Below are 13,039 nucleotides of genomic sequence, written 5' to 3'. Positions count from 1 at the left end.
CTCTCACCTCCCCATTTTCTAAAGGCACAATCCGGGAGTATTCTGTGGTGCAGATGGCGTGGTCATCCCTGGTGATACGATCCACTGTTTGCAGTCCAAACTTCTCAATGCAGTCCCTCTTGGAAGCTGTTCATCCACCAGAGATGAGAGAAAAGGAACAATTCAGAGCCCTGTATTGGTTTCTCCCACACTGCTTGTGCTCAACTGAGGAAGGGCTCTGTGCTGCTAGAGCTCTGCTGATGGAGGAGCTTGTACCATCATATTCACATGGCTCCTTAAGGTCCCAAGGAGTGAGCCAGCACAGAACCACACAGTGGGAGCAACCACAAGCCATAGTCACCACAGAAATGCCAAGGGCACCCATAACCACCCTTTGGCGACAGCAATCTAGGGCTACTGCCACTAAGTGGCAATGCAAGGCTGGCTAAAGGCCGTCACACTGCTGGCCCTGCAACCTGCTTTGGGAACTGCATGCCAAGGCTCTCCTTGCTGCTGTAGGAATGTCCTGGCTTCTCTGCACGGCTCCTCCTGCAAGTCCAGCGCGCTCGTCCCCAAGGATGTCTGACATCCCTGTGCTGGCAGAGCCAAGTGAACATGGTGGGGCAGTTCGGGACCCCATTGTGCAGGATGGTGAGCACCAGGATCTACCCATGCCAAAACCCACACAGTGCCGCTCTCAGGGACTGCTCCCCCAGGGAAGAGTCTGGGGCAAAGGCTGTTCCTTCCTAATCCCGTTTCACCTGTGCCAGGAGCTCACAGCAGTGCAATGTTCCCGAGGGAGAAGAAAGAGAAGGCAGCCAACAGAACCTGCTGCTCCTGCCAGCGCTGCTCAGCTCACAGGGAGCTGCTGGGGAAACATCAACCTGATTCATGGGAATAATCCCTCAGATCTGTTGCAATGTGCCCCCAGAAGGCATGCCCGTCACTCCACGTGCTGCACCAGTAGGCTAAGCCAGTCAGGAGGAACAGGAAGGGGGGAGCACACTGAGCTACTGCCTCCCCTGCCTTCACCTCTCTCTGTTACTTCATCTCCAGCAACGTGGCCTCACTCCATGAAACACTGTTTTGGCAACAGCAGGAGCTCAGTTGCATCCACAGGAAGATGGTGTGGAAACATTTAACATCAGGTCCCTGGCCACCAAGCTTTAGCTTCACCAGATGCTTTTTTAAAGGCAATTTATTCTGAAGCCCCAGGTGAGGAGCCTGTCACCACTGGCTCAAGATGATGGATTTTCATCATTTTGTGGCTGGGCATGGAGACAAGATGCTCAGCAAGAGCAGCTAACTCAGAAAAACCAAAGAACTCCTCCAGTTACTGCAACCTGCACAACCATGTGAGCCAGAGACCGGGCTCTTTGACCTAAACCAGAGCAACCCATCAGCCTTAAACCACAGCAGTGCTTTAAGGGAACAAACTGCAGAAGCCTACCCTAAGCAGAGGAAAGGGCAGAGTCTCACTGTGCTATGGCTGCCTGCCCCTCCACGGCGGCACTGCCCAGCAAAGGGAGACAAAGTGGGCTGATCCTGCACAACACGATGAGCTGAGGCTCTATGGGCCTGCATGGGCAGCTGAGACTGAGCATCTTTCATGTCCTGTCCCCATTTGAAACGCTGTGGGGGGAATCCTTCATGCAGATAAACACCACCACCAGTGGTGATCTCCCCAGCGTTCCTGCCTCTCCTTTGGTGGCCAAGGAAAGCACGGAGCTCCCTGCCATGATGCATGGAGGATTTGCATTGCCACGGTCCCTCCAGAGCCCTTCAGCTGCACCAGCAGATGCTTTCCATGAGTCACTCCCTGACCCCACAGGGATAAGCCCAAAACCACTTCAGCAGCCTGGCTGGGGAGCACGGGGCAGTCTGGGGAATCCATCAACCCCAGTGATGAGCAGGGCTCGAGGGGCAGCGCTGAGCCCATGGGGATGGTGTCACCCAGGGCACAGTCACTGGTGTCTCTGGAGGACACTTCAGTTTCTGACAGCTCTTGTTACTGAGCTGAGCAGTGTTTTTATTAGACCACCTACAGAACTCCCCAGGCCAAAAATAAACCTCTGCAAAGGACTTGTTGTGCTAGCAAATCTGGCAGGTTTTGGAGCAGCCACCTCTTTATTTCCATGGGAATTTTCCACTGGGCTGGATCACTGCACGTCACTTCTCAAGGGGGGGTGGTAACGGGAACTGGTGTTGCAGGAGGGAAGGGGACTCCAGCCATTGCAGCACGGCCATTGCACACAGAAACAAGCAAGTGGGGCAAGAGCTCCCTGCTCAGCCCCAGATCATGCAATAACATGACTGTAACAGACCCCAAGATGCTTCTTGCTGCACAAAAAAAGGCCAGCAAACCTAAAGCACAGGCTGACAGGTAAGCCAGAAATATGAGCCTTTAGGGGCAACCCACAGCAAGGCCTCTGAGGGCTCTGAGGTCCGTCCCTGCCAGGTTTTAAGCTCTGGCTGTAGATCTCAACTCACATCTTCTCTCAATTACTGGGGCTGCTTCAGGGAGGAACTGGTGGTTAACAAGTTCCTCAGCATCTGGCTACCCCATAGACCCTTCGGGAGAAGGGGTTTGTAGAAGCAGCTGTTTCTACAAAGGGATCAGGTTTTAATCAGAGAAGTCAAATGCACAGACTGGATCTCTGCAGCCTCTGCAGCCTCTGATTCCACCTTGCGCAGTGGCAGGAGAACAGTTCCCTGCCCTGCACAGGCTGTACCTGATCTCCAGTGCTGATAAGCACAAAGGGACTGTTTTCTGCATCCAGACTTTTCTGTTACTTGGAAGCTTGTTTGCTTCTGGAGGAGCTGAAATACATCAGTCTGGATGTGGTACAGGACAGACAGAGAGGACGGCAGGGAGGAGATGATAAGAAATCTCATGTTCCAGACCTAGACAAGCAAGGTCCAACTGTGCCAGCCTTGGCATCCACATAGATTTGGGTGAGCACCAATGAGTATTCTCTAAAAAACTCCAACCGCAGCCTCAAAGAGCTGCCTTCACCATGGCTCCACCACCTGGCCTGAGGCTGCAGCTCCCTTGGAACACTGGCATACTTACAGGCAAAGTACTGCCAGGGCTCGTAGGTAAGGCCAAAGTCAGTAGATCTCTCCAGCACCCAGAGGTCAGGACGAGGGGAATTGGCAAATTTGATCAGGACATACGCTACGTGGAAGAGCTGGAAGAAAGGAACACAGAGTTAGTTGGCTGCTCAAAGCATTGTGAAAACCAGGGAGAGCTTAGAGGGATCCAAGCTGAATACACGAGCTGGCACTTTGCAGATGCTGCTGCTCACAAGCAGCCTGCAGAGCAAAATCCTCCGTATCTAAAAGGATCGTAGTATGACATGGCTGCTGCAGAGCCAGATTAGGGAGCTCAGCTCCCACCAGAATGCAAACAGAACACAGACTCTGTAGCTATGGGCTGTACTTAGGAGGTTGTGCTAGGAGACACCTTAGACTTAGCCTTGCCTGGAGCAGGCAGCACTACAATACATAGCACTATAGGCATGAAGCTGTTCTGTGGACCTTGGCTTTTGGGTTGTTCTTGGGGTAACAGGCTCCCACTGAGCCTTGCACACAATACTACAACATCCTGACTTCTATTTCATGTTCTTAAGGCTCTCCACATAGCAGCTCCCCTTCCCCAGGTGCCACAGGGAGGGGAGAGCAGCACTTGCTTGGGCTGCTCCCATCTGTCTGGACACTGATGTGTGCACACACACCCCTGCCAAGCATAAAATAAACGTACTCTTTAAAGAGCTAAATATCACTGCTGGAAGGAAACAAAAGCCACAGCAGAATTTCCCTTCCCCGGCTGGCACAGGCTCGCTCCAAGAATCCCCACTCCATCATCCTGTCACAAAGTGATATTTAAAGGCAAATAAAGTTCTGTTATCAAAGTAAATTCCTAACGTCAAAAACAACCCAAAAGGGAGTTTAGCAGTTGAAAAGCAGAGATTTATAGCTCAGGAATCTCTCCTCATACAAAGGCGGTGCTGTATGAGCATACATCCCCACAAAGACTAACAGGTATCCAGCGGGACACTTGTACAAGGGCAGGAAAAGGATGGCTCCCTGCCTGTCTCAGCTCTCCTGCCCCTGCCGTCACCATCTGCGGAGGGGCCAGAACAGCAGCCTGAAGCTCAGCTCTGCCCCAGCCACACACAGCGCTGAGCCAGAGGATGAGCATTAATAATAACAAGCCTCCAATGCAGCCATGAAAATCCATGGAGGACTTGTTAAAGGGAAAAAGAGACAAGGAAGAGGCATTTAAATCTACCAAGTCATCCATAACACCCATCTTGTTATGGTCATTCAGCTGAGGGGTCTGAGGGCTGTTGTGTGGGTATGGAGCGAGAAGACAAGCGCACTCATCCCTGTGGACTGGCATCAGTTCTTTCTCCTCCTCAGCAGGACACACAGACAAAAACTTCCTCAGGCTCCTGCTGGATGCTCCCCTGGCTCCGGTGCAGCCTCTCCTCCTCTTACCAGGGGTTGCTCTGGTTCCCACGGCAGGCTGGCACCTGGACTTACACGTAGGGGCAGACTAAAGGGACTCCACACAGATGCTCAGGATGGAGTGAACTCTGCATGATCCTGAAGCACAGCAGGTCAGAGGCCAGCTGTGGATGCGCAGGAGGATGGGATTTGTCACTACTATCAGGGTTTGCACTGGTAAGGACTGCTGCCATCTGGAATTAAGATATCAAAGTGGTCACCCAACACAGCTCCCTGCTGTCAAAAGACTTGCAAGCAGACTGAGAAAAACCAGACCTAAATGCTGCCTTACCTCCCCTCTGCAAGCTCCATGATGTAGTCAAGGAACATGAAATGAAGCTTTTTTGGAGGAGCAGCATTTTCTGCCTGTTTACCCCCTCTGCAGAGCTGTTATTTGTTAGTGAAGCCCAAGAGGCTGCAGCTCAAGCAGCTGCTTCCTCTGTGGGACCAGTTCTCACAGCTCAACATCTGCCTCTTGGCACGGAAACAGGGCTGACACCAACCAGTGAAGTTCAGTTACACCTTCCCTCCACTGTAAATCCTCCTCTAGCTTTATTCTACAGGGAATAAACGAATGCTGCTGCTGGAATCTGGCATAGCTTTTAGGTGGACAAAATTCACTGCAGCTCCCATATAGCTGCACGCATTCTGGTCCCAGGCACCAGGAGAGCCTCTGCCCTGAATGAACAACAACCACAAACACAACGCTAGCAATGTGAGGCATTTCCCTATCTTCTGCATTTACCCTTTTGCACAACCAGCTCCGAGTTCACCATCAGTGAATCCCTGGAGTTTCTGGGGGGTCCTCACTGTCCAGCTTCGTGCTGGAAATAAAATGTTCCTTATGAAATGTCCTCCAGTCCAAACTCCGCACGCTTTTAGGAGCTCTCAGAAATCCCCTGCCTCTGGAGAACACGGGTTACGATCCAGCCAAACCAGCGCCTGGGGAGAGTCAGCTTTTACACACTGAGACTTGAAGCAAAACCAAGCCTGGGGCTCAGGGCTTTGCAAAGCGCAAACAGCAGCCAAGAAAAGAACCAGTGCTGCTTGGTTGCTGTGTGCACTCCTGGGACAGGGGAGTGGCAGGGTCGGGCACGCACAGGCTCCTGACCCGCACGAGCCCTCTCAAGCTGGAAGACGATGTAGCTGGTTTCAGGACATCTGAAGTCATGGGAGACACGTCCACGCATTGGGCACTGGGGAGAACTGTGTCCGTGCTTGCTGGGAGCTGAAAGGCCAGACTCAACCCCAGTGGCAGGGTTAAATATCCAAGTCCAGGGGAGCATGCCAACTATTTATTGCTGCTTTTCACAGGAAAGAACATCTGGCTTCTTACTGGATAGTGCTGGGCCAACTACAGTATCTCAGCTAAAGCCCAGTTTGGATATTGCTATCCTGCACTCAAAGCCAAACATGATTCCTGAGCTCCGTACCCAAACCCATTGCTAGCGCTGCTGCATGCTGTCAGACTGCTGCTGTTTTGTTCCAGTCGTGACTGCAATTTTAGGACACAAAGAAGGCAGCCAACATGTACACTCACTGCCCTCTATGCCCATTCCTGGAGCACCCCTCCCCTCCATGGAGCACTGAAAACATCCAGGAGTCTGACTGCAGTGAACCCCATCCTGGAACAGGAGCCGTATCCTGGTATTCAGAGGCATTTGTGTCACATCTGGCCCGGCCCCTGTCGCTCCATCCCACATCCTTATCTTGCAGAATATCAGATCCTGCCGGAAAACATCAAGGCAGATTGCTGCTTCCAGTGCATGTGCTGAGAAATCTCAGAGAGATACAGAGATGGAGCAGTAAACTCTAAAAATAGAGCTGGCACAAAAGCCAGACTTTTCATTCCATGTTTAGTTCCAGTGCGGTTCTGCCCAACTAATATTGCAAGAGAAATGGTTGGTTTTTTTCCAAAGCCTTGATTTAGCTCCCATTATCAGTCAGATGAATAAAAACCTCTATGCTCCCAGCCCCTTAGGCAAATTTTTTCCCTTCTCTATGGAGGAAGGAGGTGAAGCACCAGATCTGATGCACACACTTGTCTCCAGTCAAGCAGATCCCTTGTTCTCACCCCTATAAAATCACACCAGGTACAATTCAACCTTTGACTGTAGCTTGGGCTTACATGAAATGAGTTTTCAGCCAGGAAATTGTGACAGTATTTCAATAAGCAACCAGCTTTCTCTGAAGATAGTAACATCCCTCCATCCAGCTGCTGCTGTGTTAGTGCGTTTGGTGTATTTCCTTAGTAACAATCACTTGTGGCTGCCCCAGTGTCCAGAAGGATGGAGCAAGTCCTGGAGCCAGCAGAGGAAGACGGAGATGAGGGCATTTGCTCCATCTCCCACCCACTCCAGCCCTTTTTGTGTGTTTGGGTAGTGAGCAGCTTTATCCAGCACCAAAATCCCATGCAAATCTAACTCTCAATTACTGCCCTGTGTGAGAGTTCGAAGATTTGAGGAGTAAAACCAGAACCCCATGAGGCAAGAGAGGAGCAGCACGTGCTTTGTCCGTCCATCCATCTACCTACCGATGTAAGCAGCACATGGTGGCAAACTTGCACATTTCTCTTGTATTCTCTCCCTCAAGACACTGATCCCAGTTCTCCAGCTCTGGGAGGCACAGGCGGAAAACAGGAGAGCAAAGATGGACCCAGCTACATCCCACGTTTCTTTAGTGAGGGATTTAAGTCCCACTGCCACTCCTCCGAGGTGCCACAAAGCCACACAGTAACGTTTAATATACAAAAGTCAATTCCACATTGTTGTAACATTGGCAACTACATGTGGACAAACAGCAAGAGAGGCCCTTGTCTGGCCCTCTGTCAAAGAGGTACGAGCAGGCAGTGCTGGCCAGGAGCTATGTGTAGCTCTGTTCCCGGCCCCGGAGCACACGGGGGTAGTTTATATAGTAAACCACTCTAATTTTCCTTAGGACAGATTTATTACCTTTCGTGTTGACTTATTAAATAGCACCATGTAAAAACAAAGCAGTTCATCTCTTCCTAACTGCTGCTAAATATCCCTGCAGAGTGTGCGTGTGGATAGCGTTACCAGCACTGCCGTATTCCTGCTTGGGATTTCCTGGAAGGATCGGATAGAGCAGGCGAGCAGGTGCTGCTCAGTGCATGGGCAATAAATCCCACTCTCAGGGGCACATGAGGCCTCCTGGATACACACAGCAGGGCCAGAAGCAGCAGCCAGCAGCAGTTTGGGGTGTACTGGGTCACGCACAGCAGCTCCAGACACAGAATCATAGAATCACATCCGCAAAGCCCAGTCTGAAGCAGAGACCACAGGAAAAACCCAGATGAACCATTTCACAACCACTGTGTAAAGTGCTTTGGGTCTTTTTTCCTTCATTTTTCCTCAAAGCTTTCAATCCTTTTGCTTCCCTTCAATCCCATCCATTCCTTGGCCCAACACTGCTGTTACAAGCCCAAACCTGGAAGATGTGGCAGAGGCCAGAGCCTGGATGAGGTTATTGGTCCATAGCACCAAGGAAAAGCAGCTCCCTTGGAGCATAGGTCACCTCTGCCCAGCTAAAGCTAGTAAGCAACCAAACCTCTTCATCCACCTTTTCTCTCTGCACACAAGCACGTGGAAGGTGGGAAAGCCTGGGAAAGGCAGAGAGCTTTGGCTTGCTTCGAGTTGCTCTGGGTCAGCGATCTGCCCTTTTTGCATCTTTTGCCTGTAATCATTTATTCTCATGGAAGCAATGGATTTACTCATTAACAGCCTGACATCCCCCTGCTGTCCTACAGCACATTGATTTCTTCCCGGCACATACATCAGAATCCTTTTCCAAACTCTCACATGTAGGTGCTGGTAAGTGTGTGCCTACCTTTTCTTTCCAATCACACAAGAACTATTTCAACCTCCCTTGGCAGCAGAAGAAAGTTCCAAGCAGGTCTGGCTTTTTATCCAGTCATTTACTGCAAGATACTCAATCCCCTGAGACCAAACAAACCCTGCACAGAAAAGCACAAAAGTCAGTGTTTGAAAGATGGGTGTGAGCTGAAACACACTTTGCCTGTTCCCCTTCTTTGCTCACAGCCGCTCTTGCCTCATTCTTGTTTGTCTGCGTGTCCAATCCTCGCTCTGAAAAGGACATTTTCCCTAACTATTCATGCTGGTTCTGAAGGAGAAGGTTCCCCCATCCTCGTTATCCCAAGATTTAGATAGCCCAGTTTTAGAAACAACCATCCATCCCCTTCCACTGTCTGCAGAGCCCATTGCAACTCATCACACCCGTGCTCAGAAGCCCCTCGGGTTTGGCACACCTCTGACAGAGAACCCAGAGCTGCAGGTAGGTAGCTCTTATCTTCCCCTGGGACAAGGCAGAGGCTGCCCTGAGCCCACTGCTGCTCCAGGAGGTGACAGCATCCCCTGCCCAGCCTAGGACACACACAGACCCAAGCCCAAGGGGAGAGGATGGAGCTGCAAAGCTGTAGCTGTTCACACACCTCTGCAGGGCTGGGGAGGGAGGCGAGCACCAGACCCAGGCACAGGGAAGGGACTGGGTTTGGCACCAGCCTGTTCCCAGATTCTTCTCTCAAAACCCAAGGGCTTTATTGAGAGAGATCAAGGAAAAGCCTCTCCTGGAAACCACGGATGTGGAGCTACCAGGCAGCATGAAACCTGCTTGGTGATGTAACAGCAGCAGCCACCCAACGTCTCATGATGTTATTTTGCAAACAGTTGCTGTTCCCTCTCTAAGCAGCTTGGCTTAAGGAACAGCTGATGGAGCATTTCCTACAGAGGATTTTTCTTTAAACACCACTTCTGAGAAGGATTTGGCTCGTCCAGTTTCACACACACACTGCTTTATCTTCACAGCACCCTCCTGTGCGCACTGTCCCTCCCCAGCCCACACCATACACTCCTGCCAAAACCCCTCAGGGAACCAAATGTGCAGCACTTGGCAGGACAGAGCAGTGCCATCACTTGTGGCTCCATGAGCCTGCACAGGGCTGAATGGAAGATCTGGATAGGCAAGTGTTAGAAATAACCACCAATGGGGCAGCAGTAGAGCCTGACATGCAGCGTGTTCAGGCAGCTGACACTGAGGAGAGGGGCATGGAGGACTATGGGCAAGATGCATGTTTTGGGGAGCATCCTGTTAAATCCATGCCTGCCTGGAGCTGCAAACAGCAAGTGCCACACAGCTACACATACAGTATTCAGGGGATGCTGACACAGCAACCTGTACATGCTCAAACACAAGCTTGTGCTTAGACCCATACAGGTGGGGTCCTCCCTGAACGAGCCCTTTCTGTGTTTGCCCAACAGACACCCAAGTGCCACTGGGGACAGATATGCCCATGGTGGGTGTAGGTAACTGCAGGCATCACATCAGAGCAAAATGAGGTCAGGATAGAAGGGGATGGATGGAATCCTTTGCCCACACTCTCACTGTGCATTAGGAGATCCCCTGCACTTGGCTGAAATGGTCTTTGCAACTTCTGAGGTTGCTGGGAGAAGTGTAAAGTAACCCCTTACAGACAAGACTTAAATATTTGTCTTACAGAGCAAACTTGAACAAGCCTGGAAGGACACAGCCAGGCCAGGATGAAGGGCTCAATGCCGCACAGTGAGCTCCTGCAAATAAACCTTTGAAGTCCATTTCACTTGGCTCTATCTGGGTCATTCTCCAGTGCTCCTGCTCACATGGACAACCTCCTTCAGGAGCAGCTGGCCCCAACGCTGCCTTTGCTCAGGGAACAATCTTAAACCAACATTTCAAGAACATCAACTGGCTGCTTTGGGAAGGAAGACTCAAACAACAGACAATACACACATACAAAGGAGAGGATGGCACAATATGCTGCCACAGCATATCCCTGCGTGGCTAAAAACCCCATCTATCATGACTTCTTACTGTATATAGAGAATAAGGTCCAACTTTAGAGCAAAACCTGTCCCTGTTCCTGAACGGTGACTGAGCATCTTTGCACAGCAGGCACTAGAGCAGGGCTGGAGGAGAGCCCAGCCCAGGCCCTACCAATGATGGTTTGATGCCAAACCATCAAAGCAGTCTGTAAGGCCTCCTGGGGCATCCTCTCCTGGGTCAGAGGGAATAGATGGGCTTGGAGTCAAGAGCTGTAATATTTCTTGTAGTGACGGCCCTGCCTGGTACCTCCAGTTTATCAGCAGTCTAACAGGGTAGAAACGATGACCTTGAGCACAAGGAAAAGAAGGAATCTCATTAAAAGCCCATGCTCATCACTCTCCCAGCCAAGGACAACATTGCCATGAGAAGATTTCACCCAAGAATTTGCCAGTCATTGCTCAGAGCTGCTCCCAATCTTTCCCATTCCTTCCAGTATAATTTAACAGCAATCGGTTAGGCTGGTTAACTGTTCACCCAGCTGCAAGCACACTGATGGGCAGAGAAGAAAGTGTCCACAGTAACTGACTGTTTGCTTTCAAAACATATAGAAGGAATCCGTGACTTTGGCAGCAATCGTGATGAAACCAAGCCATTAGGACATGGCACATTCCAGCTCCAGATGTATGGGCACAGCTGGGAAGAAGTGCGAGTCCATGGTTCAGCGCAGCACGGCTCAAAGGTTCTGGGGTCCTTGGGTCCTCCAGGCTCTGCCCATGTACCTCCATGACCTTTTCTGGGATAACAGGGGGCTCTCCTGCATATCTCCTTTGATTCCCACTCTTGGAAGCAACCACCAGCTGGGGCAGGCACAGCACAGCCTGCACGATGCAAAGTGTTCACATCCTTATAAATTAAAGCCTCAAAGGATGTGAGAGCAGAGCTGCCTGTCCTGAGCCCAAGCTCCCACACAACTAAGTAGGAATTTCAGCGTGCACTAGGCCAAAATTCCTCAACTTCCTCCAAACAAACAGCTCCTCACTAAGAAATCTAGTCTGACCTTTCATACCACTTCAGTTCTGATGCTCTGCAATGCAGCAGCAGAGCCATCCATTTGCACAATTTCAACATGAAAACAGTGTGGACCACTGCAGATCAGCTTGGGAGAGCTGAAGCAAATCATTGTGTGGCACGATACATGGCACCTACATTGTACTGCTGTCTAAGCTCAGCAAACACTGTTCGTGGCTAAGTAACACCCCAGTAAAGATGGGGTGCCTACTAATGCAGGGTATTTCAAGCCAAGCAAAGAAACTGGCACATTCACAAAGGAGAGTCTGTCTGGTTCTCAGTTTGGGTCCAAACTGGGCTGGAAGCAGACAGCCCAAGATGCATCTCAAGCTCCTATGAGATACAGTGCTCAGCATCCTTCAAGAATGGATTTTGGCTTGAAAGTGTCTTAAACCCCCTGGAGCCAGTGTGACCCTGCAGCCAGCTCCCATAGCTCTGTATCTGCCCATCACCACTCTGCTTTCAACACCTCCTGAACTCAGGCAGTTAGAGAAACCTGCAATGCAGACAGGCAGAGACCTCTCTCCCTTAGGTTAACAAATCCCTAATGATGCAACACCAAATTCCCAACAAGCTGGGGTGGAAGGGTAGAAAACCAAGACAAAAGGCACAGTGATGAACTTGTCCTCTTTGTGAAAGTGTCAGACATCACAAGATGGATTCCTGGCACAAGAATGCAGAGGAGGAAAAGCTCAAGAGGTTACATGAGAGACCTTGTGATTTAGGCCAGGTATAAGAGCAAAATCCCTTACATGGCCTAAGATTAAAAACCTAAGAATTCAGTGAAGCAATACACACATCATCCAGCTCTGAACATACAAACTGATATCTAATGGATGGTCCCAGTTAAACTAGAAGGTGCTTGAGGTACATGACAAGCCAAGCTAGCTGTGCAGAGAGAAATAAGCATCCCAAAGGCAAGAAGCTCAGCTTTCCTTGAACCTTCCAGCCTGGCAGTTCACTCGTATTCTCTGAAGTGCATTATCTCTACTTGCAGGGTTTACTCCAGCCTTGTGCTATCATCTTATTTCCAGCCTCTTCCTGCCCCAGCTTCAAAAAGAACGTCTAACATCACAGAACAGTATGAATGAGCTCAAAAGAAGTCCAGACTCTTTGGCAACCCAACTATCCAGCACACTTTCAAAGGCAGGATGGGGTTTTGCATGCAGAGATGAGGAGAAGCACCACCCCTGGCTAGTGAAGACAGGTTAACTACAGAATTCCCCTAGCACCTTGAGCACAGCTTGACAGGTAAAGAAAGCACTGGTCAAACCAGACCAACCTATCTGCAGCCCATCACTGATCTCAAGCTTGGCAGCACCTACCAGACTCATGGGAGAAGGAGGAAAGGCAAAAACATCTCAGCCATGTTTGTGCCAGGACCATCAGACATGGTCTACTCTTGGATACAAAGCAGCCAGTCTTCAACCCTTTTTGGACAACCATGAAGCAGTTGATTCCTGCAGTTGTATCTGTGAGAGCGCACTGAAAAGTGCTCCCAAGGAGCTGGAGGAAGCAACCTTCTCTCTCTGGGTGAGGAGACCATGTCCCAGAGAAGACTTTTTCTATAGACAACATGCACTCATGACTACTGAGAGAAATCTCCATGCCTGTCAGACCAGCAAGGTGGATCCCAGGCAGCCTT

The 13,039-nt window shown here is 50.5% G+C and overlaps 1 protein-coding gene across 2 annotated transcripts in view; it reads right to left on the bottom strand.

The window, feature by feature from the left end:
- The window catches only part of LAMA5 (laminin subunit alpha 5), an 83,650-nt gene that overhangs the window by 45,672 nt on the left and 24,939 nt on the right, over nt 1-13,039 (bottom strand). For both annotated transcript variants that reach the window (XM_061441770.1, XM_061441771.1), the window contains exons 3-4: nt 3,053-3,170; nt 8-126 (exon numbers count right to left, since the gene is read on the bottom strand). In XM_061441770.1, the coding sequence (XP_061297754.1) occupies nt 8-126; nt 3,053-3,170 (237 nt within the window). The remainder of the gene's footprint in view (nt 1-7; nt 127-3,052; nt 3,171-13,039) is intronic.

This window comes from Pezoporus flaviventris, unplaced genomic scaffold (genome assembly GCF_033815535.1).
Source record: "Pezoporus flaviventris isolate CSIRO_AGI_PZ_B2104156 unplaced genomic scaffold, CSIRO_AGI_Pfla_v1 ptg000213l, whole genome shotgun sequence".
NCBI lineage: Eukaryota > Metazoa > Chordata > Aves > Psittaciformes > Psittacidae > Pezoporus > Pezoporus flaviventris.
The sequence above is the reverse complement of the archived record's forward strand: the minus strand, read 5'-3'. Positions and strand labels throughout refer to the sequence as shown.